The sequence below is a fragment of the Salmo trutta genome, chromosome 14, assembly GCF_901001165.1.
Source record: "Salmo trutta chromosome 14, fSalTru1.1, whole genome shotgun sequence".
NCBI classification, from domain to species: Eukaryota; Metazoa; Chordata; class Actinopteri; order Salmoniformes; family Salmonidae; genus Salmo; species Salmo trutta.
In genome coordinates, this window is record NC_042970.1 from 51,215,062 (window position 1) to 51,241,270 (window position 26,209).

Here is a 26,209-nt window from a genome sequence, read left to right on the forward strand (position 1 = left end):
AAGGAATCGATGAGGATTGCGTTTTGCCTAGCGTGCATCAAATGATATGTTTTCTGTCAACGTACAGAGAAAACGCCATCAAGAGCAACAATTGCATGAATACAGACACATAAAACAGACCGGACATGTTTTAACAGAACTGCCTCATGTAGGGCAAACATATGCTGCCATGCTGTTTAATTCATGATTAATATCTATGCTTAATTAACAGTAACACTTAAACACTTTAAGACTTGAACATCTAAATACTTTAAGGGGTGGTGACAATGCTAATAATATACTACCACTAGAATTATAAGACATGTTATGAGAACTCATGAGTTTGACATGAAGCTATTTTATAGAGCTATATAGAGGACAGAGGTTATTACACTGTCATCATCAGTTCAAAGGTTTGTTATAACCGGCTATAGCCAGAGTAATGTAGCTAACCAAATCCTTATGATAGCATTAAGTGGCATTATGACCATTGTTATAACTTGTCATTGTCACCTAACTTTTAAACATCAACTACATCAGCAGAACATAATCACCACACTGTATGTCTTTCTCTAATTGTACTGCTCCAAGTTTGTTTCAAATTAACCAAACAGAAAGGTAACAAAGATACCACAGATAATAGGAAAAAAGTATGAAACCCGGGAAAGAACAGAGCAACAAAAGATACAGCACATAACACAACATGCAATTTGAACTCTTACAGCGCATCACACCAGACAACAAACTCATTTCCAAGATGGCCGCTTGGATGACATTGCAACACTAAAGCCACAAAGAATAACACATAATTCAAAAGCTAGACGGAACTCAACATATCAAGTACCACAGAAACACACTGCGTAAAGATACTCCTACCTTCCGAGTTTTGGCGCGAGGCGGCGCCCTTAATGCGGAAGGCTTGACGTGCCCGGCTGCGTTCTCCGAAACTCCAACTCTTGGGCACTTTGTTGGGGCTGTCTTCATTGCTGTTGTCAGCGCTGGGGGACCTGTGAATGGGTTGGCCCTGGCCTTGGCCCCCCTGGCCTTGACCCTGGCTGCCTTGTCCACTGGGGCCCTGGGGTGAACCTTTCCCTTTGGTCCCTGAACTCCGGGGACTGGAGAAAACACGCTCCTTCAGGCTGACCTTCTGACTGGAGGGGTCAGGGGATCAAGAGACGTTGAGAGGAGATATGTCATGTTGTCGCCACTCAATCAATACAAGTCAGTGTTGTTCTGTGTATTCATGCACGCCATGCACATCTTTATTTACCAACTTGCAGTTATGGTAATCAGATGCTATTGATGTTGCAATATTTAGTGGTTTACTAGCCGTACAATGTTTTGGTATTGCATTCATTCAGCCCCAACTGAATATTGTCAGAGTATCACAACAAACGCCTCACAAGTTACTCTAATTACTTGGCAGTAAGTAATCAGTTAAAATACGCTTTTCAATAAATATTCTCATTTTATAGGACTTGTCTAAAACACAAACACCTTACCCAGGCTTTTTCAGACTCATGAGCTCAACATATTGGTGACCGTTAAGACTGAATCACCTGAGTAAGTATTGTGCACTACTTATGAGCATGGCCATGAGTTCATGAGAGGACAAGGTCAGAGCACAACATTGTGCCACGCTCATAAATAACGTCATTGACGTCACGCCACCATGCAGCATTAGTCAGAAATTGGATGGGTAAAAAATAAATAAAGTGTCAGTAGGTAGCCCACAGGCTCTCTGTGTTGTTGTGTTCTTGTTTGTGTCCCAAATAGCACCCTATTGTCACGTCCTGACTAGTAATAGGGTTTATTTGTTATTGTAGTTTGGTCAGGACGTGGCAGGGGGTATTTGTTTTATGTGGTTCGGGGGTTATGTGTATGTAGAGGGGTGTTGTATTTATGTGTTCCGGGGTTTTTGGTGTATGTTCTTGCTTTGGTATTCTAGGATTCTAGGTTGTGTATTTCTTTGTTGGCCTGGTGTGGCTCTCAATCAGGAACAGCTGTACATCGTTGTTTCTGATTGAGAGTCATACTTAGGGAGCTTGTTTTCACCTGTCCCTTTGTGGGTAGTTGTATTCTGTTTTGTGTTCTTCACCTGACGGAACTGTCAGTGTCGTTTTCATATTGTATACGCGTTTTGTTTTGTTTCACCTTCTTCAATAACTAAAAAAGAAGATGAGTATACATTTTCCTGTTGCGTCTTGGTCCTCCACACACGACACCCGTTACACCTATTCCCTATGTTGTGAATTTCTAAGTAGTGCACTATATAGGGAATAGGGTGCATTTGGGATGCATTCCTTGAATACAAAGCAGTTTGTTTGTTTATTAGGATCCCCATTAGCTGTTGCTTATGCAGCAGGTAGTCTTCCTGGGGTCCACACAAAACACAAAAAACATAACATAATACAAATCATTGATAGACAAAAACAGCTCAAGGACAGAGCTACATACATTTGAAATAAGACTAATATGTCTGAAACCTGTTTTCACTTTGTCATTATGGGGTATTGTGTGTAGATTAATGAGGAAACAATTTAATCCATTTTAGAATAAGGCTGTAACGTAACAAAATGTGGAAAAAGTCAAGGGGTCTGAATACTTTCCGAATGCACTGTATGTGTATTAAAGTAGTCAAAAGTTTAGCATTTGGTCCCACATTCCTTGCACCCAATGATGACATCAAGCTTGTGACTCAACAAATATGTTGAATGCATTTGCTGTTTGTTTTGGCTGTGTTTCAGATTAGACTTCTACATTAATGTGTGTGCTACCATGATTACCCTGCTGATTTTGTGCGTTTGCCCACTTACAAAGAAAGGATCAGTCTATAATTTTAATGGTAGGTTTATTTGAACAGTGAGAGACAGAATAACAACAAAAAAATCCAGAAAAATGCATATACATTTTTTTATAAAATGATTTGCATTTTAATGAGGGAAATAAGTATTTGACCCCTCTGCAAAACATGACTTAGTACTTGGTGGCAAAACCCTTGTTGGCAATCACAGAGGTCAGACGTTTCTTGTAGTTGGCCACCAGGTTTGCACACATCTCAGGAGGGATTTTGTCCCACTCCTTTTGCAGATCTTCTCCAAGTCATTAAGGTTTCGAGGCTGACGTTTGGCAACTCGAACCTTCAGCTCCCTCCACAGATTTTCTATGGGATTAAGGTCGGGAGACTGGCTAGGCCACTCCAGGACCTTAATGTGCTTCTTCTTGAGCCACTCCTTTGTTGCCTTGGCCGTGTGTTTTGGGTCATTGTCATGCTGGAATACCCATCCACGACCCATTTTCAATGCCCTGGCTGAGGGAAGGAGGTTCTCACCCAAGATTTGACGGTACATGGCCCCGTCAAATGATGCGGTGAAATTGTCCTGTCCCCTTAGCAGAAAAACACCCCCAAAGCATAATGTTTCCACCTCCATGTTTGACGGTGGAGATGGTGTTCTTGGAGGCAGCATTCCTCCTCCTCCAAACACGGCGAGTTGAGTTGATGTCAAAGAGCTCCATTTTGGTCTCATCTGACCACAACACTTTCACCAGTTGTCTTCTGAATCATTCAGATGTTCATTGGCAAACTTTAGACGGGCATGTATATGTATTCTTGAGCAAGGGGACCTTGCGGGCGCTGCAGGATTTCAGTCCTTCACGGCGTAGTGTGTTACCAATTGTTTTCTTGGTGACTATGGTCCCAGCTGCCTTGAGATCATTGACAAGATCCTCCCGTGTAGTTCTGGGCTGATTCCTCACCGTTCTCATGATCATTGCAACTCTCATGATCATTGCATGGAGCCCCAGGCCGAGGGAGATTGACAGTTCTTTTGTGTTTCTTCCATTTGCAAATAATCGCACCAACTGTGTAAGAGTGTGCTCCTAATCTCAGCTCGTTACCTGTATAAAAGACACCTGGGAGCCAGAAATCTTTCTGATTGAGAGGGGGTCAAATACTTATTTCCCTCATTAAAATGCAAATCAATTCATAACATTTTTGACGAGCGTTTTTCTGGATTTTTTGGTTGTTATTCTGTCTCTCACTGTTGAAATAAACCTACCATTAAAATTATATACAGATTATTTCTTTGTCAGTGGGCAAACATACAAAATCAGCAGGGGATCAAATACTTTTTTCCCCCACTGTATCACATTTACATAAGTATTCAGTCCCTTTGTTGAAGCACCTTTGGCAGCGATTACAGCCTCAAGTCTTCATGAGTATGATGCTACAAGCTTGGCCCACCTGTATTTGGGGAGTTTCTCCCATTCTTCTCTGCAGATCCTCTCAAACTCTGTCAGGTTGGATGGGGAGTGTCGCTGCACAGCTATTTTCAGGTCTCTCCAGAGATGTAAGATCAGGTTCAAGTCCGGGCTCTGGCTGGGCCACTCAAGGACATTCAGAGACTTGTCCTAAAGCCACTCGTGCATTGTATTGGCTGTGTGCTTAGGGTCGTTGTCCTGTTGGAAGGTGAACCTTTGCCACAATCTGAGGTCCTGAGCACTCCGAAGCAGGTTTTCGTCAAGGATCTCTCTGTACTTTGACCCTGTTAATCATTTCCTCAATCCTGACTATTCTCCCAGTCCCTGCCACTGAAAAACATCCCCACAGCATGATGCTGCCACAACCATGCTTCACCGTAAAGACGGTGCCAGATTTCCTCCAGACGTGACGCTTGGTATTCAGGCCAAAGAGTTCAATCTTGGTTTCATCTGACCAGAGAATCTTGTTTCTCATGGTCTGAGAGTCCTTTAGGTGCTTTATGGCAAACTACAAGCAGGCTGCCATGTGCCTTTTACTGAGGAGTGGCTTCCGTCTGGCCACTCTACCATAAAGGCCTGATTGGTGAAGTGCTGCAAAGATGGTTGTCCTTCTGGGAGGTTCTCCCATCTCCACAGAGGAACTCTGTTAGTGACCATCGGGTTCTTGGTCACCTCCCTGACCAAGACCCTTCTCCCCCCGATTGCTCAGTTTGGCCAGGCGGCCAGCTCTAGGAAGGGTCTTGGTGGTTCCAAACTTCTTCTATTTATGAATGATGGAGGCCACTGTGTTTTTGGGGGCCTTCAATGCTGCAGAATGTTTTTGGTCCCTTCACCAAATCTGTGCCTTGACACAATCCTGTCTCGGAGCTCTTCCTTCGACCTCATGGCTTGGTTTTTGCTCTGACATTCAGTCAACTGTGGGACATTATACAGACAGGTGTGTGCAAGTTGTAGAAACATCAAGGATGCTCAATGGAAACAGGATGCACCTGAGCTCAATTTCAAGTCTCATAGCAAAGGGTCTGAAAACGTATGCAAATAAGCTATTTCTGTTTTTTCTTTGCAATACATTTGCAAAAATGTCTAAACCTGTTTTCGCTTTGTCATTATGGGGTATTGTGTGTAGATTGAGAAGGGCAATAAATTATTCAATCAATTTTAGAATAAGGCTGTAATGTAACAAAATGTGGTTAGAAGTTAAGGGCTGCACTGTATATACAAACAAGTTATATAGGTCAGAGAGGGGAGAAGTGTGGGTCGTGAGGTACTGTTTTATTTGGTTTTTAAAGCCCATTTAGCAGATTGTAAAATGAGATGGGAGTTCCATGTAACCATGTCTCTATATAAAATGACTTCAGAAAGTATTCAAACCCCTTGACTTATTCCACATTTTGTTGTGTTACAGCCTGAATTCCAAATGGATTAAATTGATTAAAAAACATTCTCCAATCTACAAAAACATTTTTGCACATTTATTGGAAATTAAATACAGAAATATCTCATTTACATAAGTATTCACACCTCTGAGTCTATACTTTGGAGAAGCACTTTTAGAAGTGATTACAGCTGTGAGTCTTTCTGGGTACATTTTAAGAGTTTTCCACACCTGGATTGTGCAACATTTGGCCAGTATTCTTTTCAAAATTCTTCAAGCTTTGTCAAAATGGTTGTTGATCATTGCTAGACAACCATTTTCAGGTCTTGCAATAGATTTTAAAGTAGATTTAAGTCAAAACTGTAACACGGCCAACATTCTTCTTGGTAAGTAACTCTAGTGTAGATTTGGCCTCATGTTTTAGGTCATTGTCCTGCTGAAAGGTGAATACATCTCCCATTGTCTTGTGGAAAGCAGACTTAACCAGGTTTTCCTTTAGGAATTTGCCTGTGCTTGGCTCTATTGCGTTTCTATTCATCCTGAAAAATGTGCATGTTCTTAACAATTACAAGCACATCGATAACATGATGCAGCAACCACTATGCTTGAAAATATGAGTGGTACTCAGTAATGTGTTGTATTGGATTTTCCCCAAACAAAACACTTTGTATTCATGATAAAAAGTTTCCTTCCTCTCCAGCAACTGAGTTAACCTGTTTAGGATAGGGGGCAGTATTTTCACGGCCGGATAAAAAACGTACCCGATTTAATCTGGTTATTACTCCTGCCCAGAAACTAGAATATGCATATAATTGTTTGATTTGGATAGAAAACACCCTAAAGTTTCTAAAACTGTTTGAATGGTGTCTGCGAGTATAACAGAACTCATATGGCAGGCCAAAACCTGAGAAGATTCCATACAGGAAGTGCCCTCTCTGACCATTTCTTGGCCTTCTATTGCCTCTTTATCGAAAATAGAGGATCTCTGCTGTAACGTGACATTTTCTAAGGCTCCCATAGGCTCTCAGAAGGCGCCAGAACGGGGAATGATGACTCTGCAGTCCCTGGGCAAAAACAGTAGGGCTTTTGGAAAGTGGTCGTTCTAAGAACAATGACACGGGTGCGCGCGTGCATGTGAAGACTCCATTTTCTATTTTCAGTGTTTGAACGAAAACAAGGTCTCCCGGTCGGAATATTATCGCTATTTTACAAGAAAAATTGCATAAAAATGGATTTTAAACAGCGTTTGACATGCTTCGAAGTACGGTGATTTTTTTTGTCACGATACGCGCCGGCGCATCACCCTTCGGATAGTGTCTTGAACGCAAGAACAAAACGCAGCTATTTGGATATAACTATGGATTATTTGGAACCAAAACAACATTGGGTGTTGAAGTAGAAGTCCTGGGAGTGCATTCTGACGAAGAACTGTAAAGGTAATCCAATTTTTCTTATAGTAAATGTGAGTTTGGTGAGTGCCAAACTTGGTGGGTGTCAAATTAGCTAGCCAAGATGGCCGGGCTATCTACTCAGAATATTCTAAAATGTGCTTTCATCGAAAAGCTATTTTAAAATCGGACACGCGATTGCATAAAGGAGTTCTGTATCTATAATTCTTAAAATAATTATGTTTTTTGTGAACGTTTATCGTGAGTAATTTAGTAAATTCACCGGAACTTTTCGGTGGGTATGCTAGTTCTGAACGTCACATGCTAATGTAAAAAGCTGGTTTTTGATATAAATATGAACTTGATTGAACAAAACATGCATGTATTGTATAACATAATGTCCTAGGAGAGTCATCTGATGAAGATCATCAAAGGTTAGTGCTGCATTTAGCTGTGGTTTTGGTTTTTGTGACATTATATGCTAGCTTGAAAAATGGGTGTGTGATTATTTCTGGCTGGGTACTCTCCTGACATAATCTAATGTTTTGCTTTCGTTGTAAAGCCTTTTTGAAATCGGACAATGTGGTTAGATAAAGGATAGTCTTGTCTTTAAAATGGTGTAAAATAGTTATATGTTTGAAAAATGGAAGTTTTGGGATTTTTGAGGAGTTTGTAATTCGCGCCACGCTCTATCATTGGATATTGGCGAGGCGTTCCGCCAGCGGCACATCTAGATGTAAGAGGTTTTAAGAAGGACTCTTGTATCTTTGTAGTGACTCTGTGTATTGATACACCATCCAAAGAGTAATTAATAACTTCACCATGCTCAAAGGGATATTCAATGTCTGCTTTTAAAATGTTTTACTACCAATAAGTGCCCTTCTTTGCGAGGCATTGGAAAACCTCTCTGGTCTTTGAGGTTGAACCTGTGTTTGAAATTCACTGCTCGACTGAGGGACCTTACAGATAATTGTTTGTGTGGGGTACAGAGATAAGGTAGTCATTCAAAAATCATGTTAAACACTATTATCGCACACAGCGTGAGTCAGTGCAACTTATTATGTGACTTGTTAAGCACATTTTTACTCCTGAACTTATTTAGGCTTGTCAAAACAAGGGGGTTGAATACTTATTGACTCAAGACATTTCAGCTTTACATTTTTATTCATTTGTTAATGTTTTGTTTTGAAAAACATAATTCCACTTTGACATTATGGGGTAATGTGTGTGACAAAAAAAAATCTAATTTTAATCCATTTTCAATTCAAGCTGTAACACAACAAAATGTGGAAAAAGTCAAGAGGTGTGAACGCACTGTAACATTGTGCGTTGCGTTAAATTTGTATATTGTTGATATGTACCTTCTAAGTTCAGTGAAGGGCAAGGCGTGCTGCTCTATTCTGGGCCAGCTGAAGCTTTCTTAGGTTATTCTTTGCTGCACCTGACCATATAACCGTGAAATAGTCAATATGTGATAAAACTAGAGACAGTAGGACATGTTTGATCGAGTGTTGGTCACCTTAGTGACATGGCTGGTACTCTCAACGTTGGTGACTGTTTTGAACAGTCTTCAGGTTCAGTGTCGACTTTAGAACTGACCAGAAATTTGGGATGGAGATGAGTGAAATAGATTATTTTGACCTCGTTGTAAGATAAGATTTTGATACTGACCTTGGGGAGGGCTCCGGTTGGGGTTCCTTCCTGTTTGGTCAGGAAACACAAAGACACACACAAAAGCAAACAAACAAACAAAGAAAACAAAACAAACAGACACATACAGTACATTCAATTGTCAATAATCTGTCAAATCTGACATAGTGGTATTGATGCTATATTTTTTTATAGAAATAGTAGCACACTATATTTTCCATAATGTTTCATAATGCTATAAAGATCTTAGTAGATGATGAATTCGGATTTTGTTTCTGACCTGAATGACAGTCCCGACTTGCTCTTCAGATTTCTTAGTAGATCCAGTTGATTTAGTGGCGGGATCAGTCTACTTATAAATAAAAGACAAAAGATGTGTTGGTGTTACAAGGAAGAAAAAAAACATACCCCAGCACAGCTTTACTGCATATAGAATGGCTTGGTGTTGTTTCAAATGTTCTATATGAATGTATATTATTCCCAATGCAATCCCTGCCATTTATGGGTAGTAGGCCATTTATGGGTAGTAGGTTGTAGATTTCAATTTTGCTTGATTTCATATGCCTCCTTACCAAGAGCTTGAATTCTGTGAGGATGTTTTCAATTGCCCTGTAACCAGAACTAAGATGGCATTTTCATAATTTTTTGGGAATGCAGATAAGAGAATGTGACACAGTAACAAACAACTGCAATTACTATCCCATTCATTAATCGTCCAAAGTTTTGTAAAAGATACTTGTTTTACGTAATATAATGTTCGATTAAACTTCACTGTAGTCATACAGCCCTTGAATTCAATTTGACACCCCAACTTTCAAAGTAGCCTGTTGTTCCTTATGAGACAGGCACACTTTAATTTATCTAAGACTTGTAGTACCTATCCAATGGAAACCTTTCCCTGCAGATGAGGTAAAAAGTACCCAGTCCTTCGGCCCTGGGCCCACTATGCGACAATCAGATATGGCCCAGTTGCCTTTTTCGCTTCAGCCATCAATCAATACTCAAGCTAAAGTTAGCCATCTATACACCTGGCATAGAACATTCACATTAACAAAGACTAATCACTACCAATATGTTTAGACAAGCCTGTGACATCACCAAGGGGACCAAATAGTCACAAACTAAGTGAAATTGTGAACCATAATTCATCAAAATTCAATTTGAAAACATCAGTCTTTTTCATTTGTCTTCATCTGGGTGTGTGTGTGTGAATAATGGTATGCCGTGCTGTGTTTTTGTGTGCTATTCCAAGAGAGCGAGAGCAAGATAGAGAGCGACAGCGAGTGCGAGTGTGCGCGCGCGCTACTGGGCATCTAATATGATGAGAAGATGGTGCTGCAGTGGATTTTGTGTGTTTTCTTTATGCTGATCTTAACTTTTTTTGCACATAATATTTCTACCATAATTTCCTATGACCAAAAACATCTTCTGGATATCAGAACAGTGATCATTAACCTCAATTCTTAACTATATTTTCTTAAAACTGCATTGTTGGTTAAGGGCTTGTAAGTAAGCATTTCACAGTAACAATACCTGTTGTATTGGGCGCAATTGACAAATAAAATTTGATTGACGATTTTTACTTCAATGAGTCAGCAGCTGTGGACTGCTCATTCAGGACCAGGCCCTAATCCACAGGACTCGAAAAAGGAAGAGATGGCGCAAGAGAGGCAAATGAGCAGGCTCCCTGATGAGACTATGCCGGCGAGTAAATAAACCGCCTCTACCGTCCATTCTATTGGCGAACGTGCAATCACTAGAGAACAAACTGGACAAGCTCCTTTCGAGACTATCCTATCAACAGGACCTGAAGCACTGTAATATCCTATGTTTATCTGAGTCGTGGCTGAGCAAGGACATGGATAATATACATCTAGCAGGTTTTTCTATGCATCGTCAAGACCGAATGGAAGCTTCTGGTAAGGTTAAGGGGAGGTGTCTGTCTCTGTTAACAACAGCTGGTGTGCAATCTCTAATGTTAAGGAAGTCTTTTGTCTACCCGATTTAGAATACCTCATGATAAGCTGCAGACCATACTATTTACATGTTTCATAGCTGTCTATTTACCACCACAAACTGACCACACTCAACGAGCTGTATATAGCCATAAGAAAACAAGAAAATGCACATCCAGAGGTGGCGCTCCTAGTGGCTTGTGATTTTAATGCAGGGAAACTGAAATCCGTCTTACTTAATTTTTACAAGTATGACACATTTACAACTAGAGGCGACAAAACTCCAGATCACCTTTACTCCACACACAGAAATGCATACAAGGCCCTCCCTGGCCCTCCATTTAGCAAATCTGACCATAAGTCTATCCTCCTGATTCCTGCTTACAAGCAAAAACTCAAACAGAAAGTACCAGTGACGCGCTCAATACAGTGGTCAAGTGGTCCGATGAAGCCAATGTTAGGCTACAGAACTATTTCGATAGCACAGACTGGAATATGTTCCGGGATTCATCTGATAACATTACCACATCGTGGTACGTACGTACAGACATATATACATATCAATACATGACTAAGATCGAATCCTACTACGCCGGCTCTGATGCTCGTCGGATGTGGCAGGGCTTGCAAACTATCACGGATTACAAAAGGAAACCCAGCTGTGAGCTGCCCAGTGATGCGAGCCTACCAGACAAGCTATATTTCTTCAATGCTCGCTTTGAGGCAAGCAACCAAGCATGAGAACACCAGCTGTTCTGGACGACTGTGTGATCTCGCTCTCCATAGCCGATGTGTCATAGTCCGTGTATGTAGTTGGCAGGGAAGTCAGGCGCAGGAGAAAACAGAGTGGTTAAAAATTGAGTATTTATTTCCAAAACCAACGTAGAAAAATAATCTGGGTAAAACAATAACCCGTCGCACACCGATACAGAAACAACACGTACATAACAAACAAACAATCACCGACAGAGAAATGAGAGGAAGCAGAGGGTCAAATACACAACATATAATTACTGGGATATGAAACAGGTGTGTAAAGAGACCAGACAAAACCAATGGAAAATGAAAAACTGATCAATGGTGGCTAGAAGGCCGGTGACGTCGATCGCCGAACACCACCCGAACAAGGAGGGGCATCAACTTCGGTAGAAGTCGTGACACGATGTGAGTAAGACCTTTAAACAGGTTAATATTCACAAGGCAGCAGGGTCAGACGGATTACCAGGATGAGTACTCAGAGCATGCATTGACCTGCTGGCAAGTGTCTTCACTGACATTTTAAACCTCTCCCATTCTGTAATATCAGCATTCAACACCATACTGCCCTCCAAGCAGCTCAGGACCCTGGGACTGAACACCTTCCAACTGCAACTGGATCCTGGACTTCCTGACGGGGCCCCCAGGTAGTGACGGTAGGCAACAACACATCCGCCACACTGACCCTCAACACGGGGGCCCTTTAGGATTGCGTGCTTAATCCACTCCTGTACTCCCTGTTCACCCACAACTGCATGGCCACATAAGACTCCAACACCATCATTAAGTTGGCTAACGACATGATGGTGGTTGGCCTGATCACTGACGATGAGACAGCCTATAGGGAGGAGGTCAGTGAGCTGGCAGTGTAGTGCCGGGACAACAACTTCTCCCTCAACGTCAGCAAGACAAAGGAGCTGATAGTGGACTACAGGAAACGGAGGGCCGAGCACACCCCCATCTACATTGAAGGCTGTAGTGGAGCGGGTCGCGAGCTTCAAGTTCCTCGGTGTCCACATCACTAAGGACTTATCATGGTCCACAAACACCAACACAGTCGTGAAGAAAGCACGACAATGCCTCTTCCCCCTCAGGAGGCTGAAAAGAGTTGGCATGGGCCCTCAGATTCTCAAAAGGTTCTACAGCTGCACCATTGAGAGCATCTTGACTGGCTGCATCTAAGGCTGTGGCGGTCTCACGGCAATAGCCTGTTAATTAACATAAACAAGTTTAGCATCTCCAGGCCTCCACCCATACAAGCTACATTCAAGCCGCTAATGTGCGCTTTAAGAACATCTACATTTAAAAAGTCTAATAAATCTATTTAATATACACCATCACAATAAATCCATTATTTATTTTAGTCAGGTCTAAAGAAACATTATGATAAGAATAACAATTTATTTTAGAAGAACAGAATATGAGTTGGTCTATGTTATCTGGCAATGCTCAATGCCATAGGCTTGTTCATTTAGCTGAAAAGATATGCTTATAAGTCCTGTGCCATTATTTTACGGACTCCTCTTTAAATCTGCGTATTTCTCCAAAGCTCAGTTGTCCTGAGTCTGCACAACACAGCCAGGACCTAGGATCAAGGGAGACACTCAAGTTTGTGAATCCCATATCGCTTGACACATTCATGAAAATAGTAATGGCCTCTAAACCTTCAAGATGCATACTGGACCCTATTCCAACTAAACTACTGAAAGAGCGGCCTCCTGTTCTTGGCCCTTCTATGTTGAACATAATAAATGGTTCCCTATCCACCGGATGTGTACCAAACTCACTAAAAGTGGCAGTAATAAAGCCTCTCTTGAAAAAGACAAACCTTCACCCAGAAAATAAAAAATGATCGGTTCTTCCTTTCCTCTTAAAAACTTTTGAAAAGCTGTTGCACAGCAACTCACTGCCTATCTGAAACAAACAATGTATACGAAACGCTTCAGTCTGGTTTTAGACCCCATCATAGCACTGAGACTGCACTCGTGAAGGTGGTAAATGACCTTTTAATGGTGTCAGACCAAGGCTCTGCATCTGTCCTCATGCTCCTAGACCTTAGTGCTGCTTTTGACACCACATTCTTTTGGAGAGATTGGAAACCCAAATTGGTCTACACGGACAAGTTCTGGCCAGGTTTAGATCTTATCTGTCGGAAAGATATCAGTTTGTCTCTGTGGATGGTTTATCCTCTGACAAATCAACTGTAAGTTTCAGTGTTCCTCAAGGCTCCGTTTTTAGGACCACTATTGTTTTCACTATATATTTTACCTCTTGGTGATGTCATTCGGAAACATAATGTTAACTTTCATTCCTATGCGGACGATACACAGCTGTACATTTCAATGAAACATGGTGAAGCCCCAAAATTGCCCTCCCTGGAAGCCTGTGTTTCATACATAAGGAAGGGAGTGGCGGCAAATGTTTTACTATTAAACTCGGACAAAGCGGAGATGTTAGTTCTAAGTCCCAAGAAAAAAGAGATCTTCTGTTGGATCTGACAATTAATCTCGATGGTTGTACAGTCGTCTCAAATAAAACTGTGAAGGACCTCAGCGTTACTCTGAACCTTGATCTCTCTTTTGACGAACATATCAAGACTATTTCAAGGACAGCTTTTTTCCATCTTCGTAACATTGCAAAAATCAAAAACGTTCTGTCCAAAAATGATGCAGATAAATTAATCCATGCTTTTGTCACTTCTAGACTAGACTACTGCAATTCTCTACTTTCTGGCTACCCGGATAAAGCAGTAAATCAACTTCAGTTAGTGCTAAACACAGCTGCTAGAATCTTGACAATAACCAAAAAATGTGATCATATTACTCCAGTGCTAGCCTCTACACTGGCATCCTGTTAAGGCTAGGGCTGATCTCAAGGTTTAACTGCTAACCTACAAAACATAACATGGGCTTGCTGCTACCTATCTCTGCGATTTGGTCCTGCAATACATACCTACACATACGCTACGGTCACAAGACGCAGGCCTCCTTATTGTCCCTAGAATTTCTAAGCAAACAGCTGGAGGCAGGGCTTGCTCCTATAGAGGTAAATTTTTATGGAATGGTCTGCCTATCCATGTGAGAGAAGCAGACTCGGTCTCGACCTTTAAGTCTTTATTGAAGACTCATCTCTTCAGTAGGTCCTATGATTGAGTGTAATCTGGCCCAGGGGTGTGAAGGTGAACAGAAAGGCACTGGAGCGACGAACCACTGTTGCTGTCTCCGCCTGACTGGTTCCCCTCTCTCCACTGGGATTATAACCCGATTATGGGGGCTGAGTCACTGGTGCTCTTCCATCCCATCCCGAGGAGGGGTGCGTCACTTGAGTGGGTTGAATCACTGACATGATCTTCCTGTCCGGGTTTGGCGCCCCCCTCGGGTTCGTGCTGTGGGGGATATCTTGGTGGGCTATACCCGGCCTTATCTCAGGGTAGTAAGCCTAGTGGTTAGAGCGTTGGACTAGTAACCGAAAGGTTACTAGTCCAGACCCCTCCTGTCTCACCCTCCAGTATTTATGCTGCAAAAGTTTGTGTCGGGGGGCTAGGGTTAGTCTTATATCGGAAGTATTTCTCCTGTCTTATCCGGTATCCTGTGTGAATTTAAGTATGCTCCCTATAATTCTCTCTCTCTCCCTCCCCTCCCGGAGGACCTGAGCCCTGTGACCATGCCTGGCCTGATGACTCCTTGCTGTCCCTAGTCCTCCTGCTCCAGTTTCAACTGTTCTGCCTGCGGCTATGGAACCCTGACCTGTTCACCGGATGTGCTACCTTGTCCCGGACCTGCTGTTTTCGACTCTCTCTCTCTCTCTCTCTACGTCACCTGCTGTTTCTAACTCTGAATGCTCAGCTATGAAAAGCCAACTGACATTTACTCTTGAGGTGCTGTTGCACCCTCTACAACCACTGTGATTATTATTATTATTATTATTATTATTATTATTAGACCCTGTGCTGGTCATCTATGAACGTTTGAACATCTTGGCCATGCACTGTTATAATCTCAACCCGGCACAGCCAGAAAAGGACTGGCCACCACTCAGACTCTTGTTCCTCTCTAGGTTTCTTCCTAGGTTCCTGCCTTTCTAGGGAGTTTTTCCTAGCCACCGTGCTTCTACATCTGAATTGCTTGTTGTTTGGGGTTTAAGGCTGGGTTTTTGTATAGCACTTTGTGACATCGACTGATGTAAAAAGGGCTTTATAAATACATTTGATTGATTGATTTGATTGATTTTATAGTAAAAACAATATAATTGAACTTAGCTGAATAAAATATAAAGGATATTATTCCCATTCTGGAGCATGTGCGCATATGAAGTGTTTATGTTAAGCATAAAAGTGATCATTTGAAACAGGTCCTATACGCTAGATTTAGAGTTACTTGGCAACTTTAGCTGTGAATGATACAACCCTTAGAATGTCTTAGAAATCAAAACATATATGGGCTGCATGATGCAACTATAGGCTATTGATGATTTGAGAAAGTCAGGGGAAAAAAGCTTGGGCTCCGTTTCTTGCTTCAGGCTGCACAGCTATTCAGTCATCAAGTGATCATATTGTCACCCATCGGACTATTCTCAAATGAATCTTTTCTTTACTAATATGTCAAATTCGTTTCGATTTAGAATGGCCCGTCAATGGGCAGGGGGGGCAAGGGGAAAACATACATGTCATCCATATGCACTCGAATAATGGAGGACGTGCGCATTCCACCGCTACGTTATTTCAAGGATGGCGAACAGGATACTTCGGGTTAATAACAGAAATGTGCTTAATATAAGCAGCTGAGAAAGAAACCTAAAAACACCGATTTCACTCCACACATCAACCACTGTTTGAGGAGCATGCTCTCGGCTGCATGACAAGTGATATTCCGCCCAAAATCTGTATGTCATGGGCTCTCCAGCCCTGTTCCTGCAGTTACCCAGTGCTTCGTGATCATCGATAGTAAAATGTTTTCACAACAAAACATATATCACTAAACTGTTGACAACCCCTCTACGTGCTTGAGAAAGGAATGAAGGAGATGGAAATGCATGGTGGTGATATTCTGTAGCTGAAAGGTAATGTGTCAGTATATTAATTATAAAATTAGAAAACATTCCCTATTACTAGGCTACTGAAAAGTTGACTGTAAGCCGCCATGTACAATCCATGAACCAAATGCATTTCCTAGGGTTATACGTTCTCTCAGACTCGTGGATAGACATTTTGGAGCGTGGCATAAAGCAACCCAGTCCATCCAGTATGCATAACAATACAGTCCACTATTTTATTGCGGTGTGGCGGTACCGCAACAGCCCTAGCTGCATCATCACTTGGTATGGCAACTGCTTGGCATCCGACTGCATGGCACTACAGATGCTAGTGCGTATGGCCCAGTACATAATTTTTTTCTCACCAATCTACACACAATACCCCATAATAGCAAAGCAAAAACAGGCTTTTTAGACATTTTTGCTAATTTATTTAAAATAAAAAACTGAAATATCACATACGTTTTCAGACCCTTTACTCAGTACTTTGTTGAAGCACCTTTGGCAGGGATTTACAGCATCGAGTCTTCTTGGCTATGACGCTACAAGCTTGGCACACCTGTATTTGGAGAGTTTCCTTCCATTCTTCTCTGCAGATCCTCTGAAGCTCTGTCAGGTTGGATGGGGAGCATTGCTGTACAGCTATTTGCAGGTCTCTCCAGAGATGCTAGATCAGGTTCAAGTCCGGGCTCAGGCTGGGCCACTCAAGGACATTAAGAGACTTGTCCTGAAGCCACTCCTGCATTGTCTTTGCTGTGTGCTTAGGGTCATTGTCCTGTTGGAAGGTGAACCTTCCCCCCAGTCTGAGCTCCTGAGCGCTCTGGAGCAGGTTTTCATCAAGGATCTCTCTGTACTTTCCTACATTCATCTTTGCCTCGATCCTGACTATTCTCCCAGTCCCTGCCGCTGAAACACATCCCCACAGCATGATACTGCCACCACCATGCTTCACCGTAGGGATGGTGCCAGGTTTCCTCCAGACGTGATTCTTGGCATTCAGGCCAAAGAGTTCAATCTTGGTTTCATCAGACCAGATATTCTTGTTTCTCATGGTCTGAGAGTCTTTAGGTGCCTTATGGAAAACTCCAAGCGGGCTGTCATGTGCCTTTTATTAATGAGAAGTGGCTTCCGTCTGGCCACTCTACCATAATGGCCTGATTGGTGGAGTGCTGCAGGGATGTTTGTCCTTCTGGAAGCTTCTCTCATCTCCACAGAGGAACTCTAGAGCTCTGTCAGTGACCATTGAGTGTTGGTCACCTCCCTCACAAAAGCCCTTCTCCCCCGATTGCTCAGTACCTTTCCAAATCATGTCCAATTTATTGAATTTACCACAGGTAAACTCCAATCACGCTGTAGAAACATCTGAAGGATGCTCAATGGAAACAGGATGCACCTGAGCTCAATTTCGAATCTCATAGCAAATGGTCTGAATACTCATGTAAATAAGGTATGGAGTCATTAAAACTCGTTTTTCAACCACTCAACAAGACATTTGTGAACAAACCATAGTTTTGGCAAGTCGGTTAGGACATCTACTTTGTGCATGACACAAGTAATTTTTCCAACAATTTTTTACAGACAGATTATTTCACTGTATCACCATTCCAGTTGGTCAGAAGTTAACATACACTAAGTTGACTGTGCCTTTAAACAGCTTGGAAAATTCCAGAAAATGATGTCATGGCTTTAGAAGCTTCTGATAGGCTAATTGACATCATTTAAGTCAATTGGAGGTGTACCTGTGGATGTATTTCAAGGCCTACCTTCAAACTCAGTGCCTCTTTGCTTGACATCATGGGAAAATCTAAAGAAATCAGCCAAGACCTCAGAAAAAAAATTGTAGACCTCCACAAGTCTGGTTCATCCTTGGGAGCAATTTCCAAATGCCTGAAGGTATCACGTTCATCTGTACAAACAATAGCACACAAGTATAAACACCATGGGACCATGCAGCCGTCATACTGCTCAGGAAGGAGACGCGTTCTGTCTCCTAGAGATGAACGTACTTTGGTGCCAAAAGTGCAAATCAATCCCAGAACAACAGCAAAGGACCTTGTGAAGATGCTGGAGGAAATAGGTACAAAAGTATCTATATCCACAGTAAAACGAGTCCTATATCGACATAACCTGAAAGGCCGCTCAGCAAGGAAGAAGCCACTGCTCCAAAACCGCCATAAAAAAGCCAGACCACTGCACATGGGGACAAAGATCGTACTTTTTGGAGAAATGTCCTCTGATCTGATGAAACAAAAATAGAACTGTTTGGCCATAATGACCATCGTTATGTTTGGAGGAAAAAGGGGGAAGCTTGCAAGCTGAAGAACACCATCCCAACCGTGAAGCAGTTGTGGGGGTGCTTTGCTGCAGGAGGGACTGGTGCACTTCACAAAATAGATGGCATCATGAGGGAGGAAAATTATGTGGATTTATTGAAGCAACATCTCAAGACATCAGTCAGGAAGTTAAAGCATGGTCGCAAATGGGTCTTCCAAATGGACAATGACCTCAAGCATACTTCCAAAGTTGTGGCAAAATGGCTTAAGGACAACAAAACCAATGGAAAATGTGTGGGCAGAACTGAAAAAGCGTGTGTGAGCAAGGAAACCTCCAAACCTGACTCAGTTACACCAGCTCTGTCAGGAGGAATGGGCCAAAATTCACCCAACTTATTGTGGTAAGCTTGTGGAAGCTACCCAAAACGTTTGACCCAAGTTAAACAATTTAATGGCAATGCTACCAAATACTAATTCAGTGTATGTAAACTTCTGACCCACTGGGAATGTGATGAAATTACTGAATGAATTAAATAGTTCTCTCTACTATTATTCTGACATTTCACATTATTAAAATAAAGTGGTGATCCTAACTGAACTAAGAGAGGGAATTTTTTACTAGGATTAAATGTCAGGAATTGTGAAAAACAGGGTTTAAATGTATTTGGCTAAGGTGTATGTAAACTTCTGACTTCAACTGTATTTACCTCAATTACCTCATGCCCCTGCACATCGACTCGGTACTGGTACCCCGTGCATATAACCAAGTTATCATTGTGTATTTATTTCTCTTATTTATTTATCTGAATTGTTTGGAAGGGCCCCTAAGTAAGCATTTCACTGATAGTCTACACCTGTTGTTTACGAAGCATGTGACAAATAAAATGTTATATGGATTTGCCCCAAACATAGCACTTTGTGTTCAGGACAAAACGTAATTTCTTTGCCTAATTCTTTGCAGTATTACTTTAGTGCCTTACTGCAAACAGGATGCATGTTTTCTCATATTTGTTATTCTCTACAGGCTTCCTTCTTTTCACTCTGGCATATATGTTAGTATTGTGGAGTAACTACAATTTTGTTTATATATTCTCAGTTATCTTCTATCACAAATTCAGGCTGCACCAACAAAATGTGGTAAAAGTCAAGGGGTTAAATACTTTCTGTAGGCACTGTATTTCTATAATAATAATAATAATAATAATAATAATGTCATGCTTTAGAAATGAATTCACATGGTCCTTTCTGGTTCAGCTGATAGAGCATGGTTGTTGTTAGTTACTTTGGATAAAAGCTGCTAAATGGTAATTTATTATTATAAATGAGGTAAATGTCTATTTGCTTGGACTAGGAATCCATCAGCCCTTAGCCTCTACGCAGATCCTGATTGGACGTCTTCATTAACCTTCAGATTGAGGGGAAAAAGCAATGGGCAAAGGTTAGAGCTGGGATCAAGGCTGATTTACTATATGATCAATACCTGTACATCGGCACGGACACGGTGCGCTCGTAATAATCCCACGTCGACTCCAGGTCTGGCCGGGTGAGATTGGTGGCGTAGAAGCGCCACGCGGCCTGGGGGGGGGGGGGGGGGGGGGAGAGAGATGAATAATACATGGGAATGGGAGTAAAAAATAGAAACCGAGCGAGAGAGAGAGAGCAGGTCATGGTTTTGAAAGGTAGGTAATGAATACAGGGTTTTCTTTATGTTCACTTTGCTGCTATCTATCTCGGTGCTCTGAGAGTGCTTTGAAATGAACGAGATCATACACATCTTTACGTGTACCGTATTACCTTTTTTTGGAAGGAAAACTATTTCACTAGATTTGTAATTAATTATAGGTCATACTTCATAGAAATCTGGAAACACTGGACAGTTACTTTAAGGTAGCTAGGTGTGACAACCACATATCACAGTCATAGTAAGAAAAACCTTTCAAGTAAAGCAGCTATCAGCAAAGTCAATGCTAGAAAAGACAAGCATCAGTGTTAGTGCAAGAAAGGAAAGGGTATTAGGTTTTTGTAAAAACCAAAAAGAATACTGCCCAAAATGTATTATAGAAGTTGACTAAGAGGTTGATCCAGGACTAGAGTACCAGGTATTGTGACAAGGTGTGTGCCACATGGAACTTTTTGCGACATATAAACAAGTGAGCATGGTAACATCATGTACAATGTGTCTTGAAAAGCATACCCTGAAACCTTTATTTTCAGTTCTTGTAGATCAAAGAGTATATTGTGAAATTCCCAGTAATGGTCTAAGGTACCCCACCAGGATACCAACACTCTAAATGTTGTTGTTTTTTAGAGTGGGTAAGCGCCCTGCTTTGTTCACCTGAATAAGCCCTGCAGCAGGATTCCGCCGCTTCTCAAAGTGTTTCTGTCGATGTTGCTCCTGGACCTTTAAGGCAAAGCCAGAGCCCAAGATACCCTTAAAGATACAGAGAAACCATTAGTCACAACAACAAGCCTCTGGAAAACATTATCGATTCACAATTAAATTGCAAAGTCCAGTGAATTACTTCAGAGTAACACTTGACTATCAAATTGCAGATGCTTCAGGCACTCATTCTGAGTTTCCTAGAAGCACTCCATTTCCTTGCATTCAGTGCACATTAATAAGTTAGCTCAGCCATTTCTTCACAAATCAATAGTCTTTAACTTACTGCTGGAAGTGCAAAGAAAGACACTCCAATCAAGGTGAAGGTTGCGGCCAGAAGACGCCCGTTCCACGTTATGGGAAACTTGTCTCCATACCCAATAGTAGTCAGGGTGATCTGAGAAGGCAAATTAGCAGACATCTTGAATTACATCTTTTATCAATATTCACAGTTGTTTCTTCATCTGGGCTCCCGAGTGGCACAGCGGTCTAAGACACTGCATCTCAGTGCAAGAGGCGTCACTACAGTCCCTGGTTTGAATCCAGGCTGTGATTGGAAGTCCCACAGGGCGGCACACAATTGGCCCAGCATTGTCCGGGTTTGGCCGGGGTAGGCCGTCATTGTAAATAAGAATTTGTTCTAAACTGACTTGCCTAGTTAAATAAAAAATAGCTATTAAATGTAATTCAACTTCATGGTAATTGTGGAAGTGTGACACAAGTGGGTTAAATATCACCGGCATGTTAAGTCCCAAAGTTGAATCACACTAATATCCTTTAGATTTCACACAAATACTGGGTGTTTTATGAGAACCTATAGAAATGATCCTATTAAGAAATGCTGGGTTGTGGGGACATGATGAAATTCTTCTGTCAAGCACTGGATATTTTTTATGGGAACATGCAGATATTTGGCTTTAAACAAGCATTGAATGTTTTGCGGAGACCTGGAGAAATTATCTTATAAAAATGAGTGTTGAGTGTTTTGTGGGACCTGCTGACAATCTGCTGTCCAGCCACTGAGTGTTTTTTTGGGACACGCCAACATTGTCCTATTAACAACTGCTGAGCGTGGTTTGTGAGGACCAATGAAACAAGGCTTAGAGTGATGACTTACCAGGCCCCACCACAGCGCGTCTGCGTAGGTCTCAAACTGGTCGTTGTCCTCTTTCTCTGCCAGATAAACCAGGAAGGACGCCAGGATGAGGCAGAGGAAGCCAATATACCACGCTGTGATCAGCTCCTGCAAAAAGTCAAGGTGTCAGGAAGGACTAAACAATATACTGTAGCTACTTCATTTATTTCAGGAACAGAGTATCGAAGCAATAATACTTATGAAGGAAAACCTTGCTTTATCAAATCAATAGATGCCAGGTATCGCGTATTTATGTTATGACCAGAGTATCAAAGCACTATTAACTTAACCTTTTACACTCGTGGAAATCGGCCTACCGTAATTTCCGTACTATTAAGCACACCTGAATATAAGCCGCACCCACTGAATTAAAAAAATATATATTATTTTGAACATAAATAAGCCACACATGTCTATAAGCCGCAGGTGCCTACCGGTACATTGAAACAAATTAACTTTACACAGGCTTTAACGAAACACGGCTTGTAACAAAAATAAATAGGCTTTAACGAAACACGGCTTGTAACAAAAATAAATAGGCTTTAACGAAACACGGCTTGTAACAAAAATAAATAGGCCTTAACGAAACACGGCTTGTAACAAAAAATAAAAAATTAGCAGTAAGCTTTAGTTGTCTTTTTGCACTGAGTCAATTCCTCACGCTGCTGTTTCCAACGTCTTATCATCGACTCATTAAGACCAAGCTCCCGTGCAGCAGCTCTATTTCCTTTTCCAACAGCCAGATCAATCGCCTTCAACTTGAAAGCTGCATCATATGCATTTCTCCGTGTCTTTGCCATGATGAGGGTGACAAAATGACTACCGTAATCAGAATGATGGGAAGTTTGAGAGCGCTCGATTTAATCTAAACAGTAAACAAAAAAGTTGTTTGACCTTAACCCGTTCGGCAATTTCATTGGTCTAATGAAAGCTTCATGCCGCCAAAAAACTGAGCACGTCACAGAATGTGTTTTTTGGAGAAAAAACATTTGAAAGCGTGAAAAATCCATATATTAGCCGCGTCATTGTTTAAGCCGCGAGGTTCAAAGCCTGGGAAAAAAAGTTGCGCCTTATAGTCCGGAATTTACGGTATATGGATAGGGCCGAATTTAAACGTTTCTTAAAGAAGAACTATAAAAAGCACATGCATTCTGCATGTCATCCTTGTAACTGTGGATCAAACATAGCGATCATAAATGTTGATACTGTAAATCACATTAGCTTTGAAATAAGGAAAAGTGAAGTGCACATTTGGACTAACGGGGTTGTGTGGTTTGATTGTATGGTATTTATTATAATCCTCATCGTGTCATCTTTCAGAACACATTGATTTACAGCATTTCCCTCACAACAACAAAACGTGTAAAAGTAGCCTAATCAGTGGGAGGAATGGAGGTACCGTACAGCCACTGCATTCCAATTTAGGCACTTATCAGTGACAAGATCTGCCATTTTCAACCCTTTATGGGATGACACTGGCTGTGAGTGGAAAGGGAGGGGAAAAAAAGTAAAGTAAAAAAAAATTGTTGTATGGAACAAGAGGACGGGAGTGTGGTTACATTGGATTTCTAATTGAATGAAATTGCCAGAGGAGCCATACACTAAGAAGTAGTTCCTAAAGTCTAAATGGACAGTTAAATATCTCCAAGTGTTCCCGACACCAGTCCCAAATGTGTATGAAAGTATTTATTGCACACCGTATCTTGTCCCAAAACAATTGATGTAACTAAGACATTTTATCACAGTTATATTCGCCTACATGTTCAAATATTGATAGAACAGAATGACACAGCTACATGAGGTTATACACTGAGTGCACAAAACATTAGGGACACCTGTTCTTTCCATGACACAGACTGACCAGGTGAAAGCTATGATCCCTTATTGATGTCACCTGTTAAATCCACTACAATCAGTGTAGATGAAGGGGAGGAGACAGGTTAAAGAAGGATTTTTAATCCTCGAGACAATTGAGACATGGATTGTATATGTGTGCCATTCAGAGGACAAAATATTTAAGTGCCTTTGAACGGAGTATGGTAGTAGGTGCCAGGAACACCGGTTTGAGTCAAGAACTGCAACACTGCTGGGTTTTTCACGCTCAACAGTTTCCCGTGTGTATCAAGAATGGTCAACCACCCAAAGGACATCCAGCCAACTTGACACATGTGTGGGAAGCATTGGAGTCAACATGGGCCAGCATCCCTGTGGAATGCTTTCTACACCTTCAGTCCATGCTCCGACAAATTGAGTCTGTTCTGAGGCCAAAAGGGGGTGCAACTCAATATTAGGAAGGTGTTCCTAATGTTTTGTGCACTCAGTGTGCACAGTATAGTAAACACTATTAGTCCACTGATTGATCAATATAAGAACAACCTGATGTAATAGGTTTGACCTACAACTCACATACACAGAGGGACCATGTCCTTCAATAAAACAGTCAACCCAAAAAATGAGGTTTAGGAGTAAATACCTAATTTAGGGAAATTCCTATATTAGGGAAATGAAGGCCAATATCAAAGTGCTGTAAAACTCGACGCTTTACTATTGATGAGAAACAACCCATTTATTGAGCATCACTGAGAAGCGACTAACATGATAAAAACCTGTCCGTAAACCCACAATACATCAACTAAAAGTCAGATTTTGTACCGCAGGAAATTCTTTGAAACCAAAAGTTTTTTTTCAACCCAGTAAATGTTGTAACCTAGAAATATGTCAGGTTATAATTTGGTAATAAAATATCCAGTGCTGGATAGAGTATCAGGTCCACTTTATTTGAGGGACTGACTGGTGCTGAAGTCAACACAAGGAAATACTGTGGTTGGCTACTCTGAGAAATGGGCACTCTGCCCCTCTTCAAAGAGAATGGGCATTCCCTGGCATTACCTATCATTCTGGCTGTTGATGCAGCTCCCCCGATGCCACTGTTGTCCATATTTAACCACGGGGAGGAGAGAGATAGAGAGACAGAATTGGGGATGAGATGGAGAGAGAGGGAGGAGGTAAGCGAAAGGGAGAGAGACAGAGGTAGAATAAGTGACAGAGAGACAGGGATGAGATGGAGATGGAGAAAGAGAGAAACAGAGAGAGAGAGGAAAGAGCGACTGATTGAAAGGTCAGCATGATGAAAGTGCACGGGGGCATCCCTGAACATAAAACATAAATTTGGCAAAATAGTCATGACCCTGACAGATGGCTGTGTGGAAATAGGCGCAGCTCAACATCACAGAGACAGACACGTTGGTTAATTATCCCTGATTCCCTGGCTTATCCCTTCAGTGTTGGCAGAGTTGGGATGTTTTTTACACCTAAAAGGGACACGTTTTTGTACTATTTGTGTTTGAAATATTGGTTGTCTTGAGGAAAGAAGCTGGCTCATAACTTTATGTATGCGGTTTCATATTAGAAGATATAATATTAATATCTGCTTGGAGAAATAAATAAGACTTGGTACTTTGAAATGAAGTGATAAAGATGATACTGTATATTGTAACAAAAAGCAAGTCAGAAAAAAGGAACTTATCACAGAAGAAACTCTTCGAAAGTGAGAAAAACTCACTTTAGACAGTGACTAACAACCAAAGTACAATTTTAACTCACTCTTAATCAAGTCCAAACTTCTGCATATTTAAACAATGTTTACAATGCAAAATACAACGCTACCCAAGATGATCATCAATTTGTTAAAGATAGAAATGTACTGGGTTTTCTCACTGACACAACAGCTTCCATATTCCCCATGTGGCAAGCGCTGGTTTAGAAAAGACGGGAAACTGCTGAGACGACGAAAACGAACAAGCAACAGAATTAGTTGGGCTAAAAATAGCCTCCACTTTCTGGGCTGGTTCACGTGGAATTCTGTACCAGGTTTATGAGGACACAAAGTGTAAGAAAGCCTGCATCAGTCATTGATAGATCATATAGTCTACAGTGCATTTAGAAAGAATTGAAACCTCTTTTGTTTTTCCACATTTTGTTATGTTACTACCTGAATTTTAAAATGATTAAATTGAGATTTAATTTG

At 41.4% G+C, this 26,209-nt stretch overlaps 1 protein-coding gene across 5 annotated transcripts in view; it reads right to left on the bottom strand.

Moving 5' to 3' along the window:
- LOC115208352 (potassium voltage-gated channel subfamily KQT member 2-like) overlaps nt 1–26,209 on the bottom strand; it is a 99,733-nt gene that overhangs the window by 21,282 nt on the left and 52,242 nt on the right. For 3 of the 5 annotated variants that reach the window (XM_029776327.1, XM_029776326.1, XM_029776324.1), the window contains exons 5-11: nt 22,165–22,290; nt 21,334–21,444; nt 21,003–21,098; nt 20,148–20,242; nt 8,933–9,004; nt 8,674–8,703; nt 856–1,130 (exon numbers count right to left, since the gene is read on the bottom strand). In XM_029776327.1, coding sequence (XP_029632187.1) covers nt 856–1,130; nt 8,674–8,703; nt 8,933–9,004; nt 20,148–20,242; nt 21,003–21,098; nt 21,334–21,444; nt 22,165–22,290 — 805 coding nt within the window. The remainder of the gene's footprint in view (nt 1–855; nt 1,131–8,673; nt 8,704–8,932; nt 9,005–20,147; nt 20,243–21,002; nt 21,099–21,333; nt 21,445–22,164; nt 22,291–26,209) is intronic. The other 2 variants (XM_029776328.1, XM_029776325.1) reach the window with 1 other exon arrangement.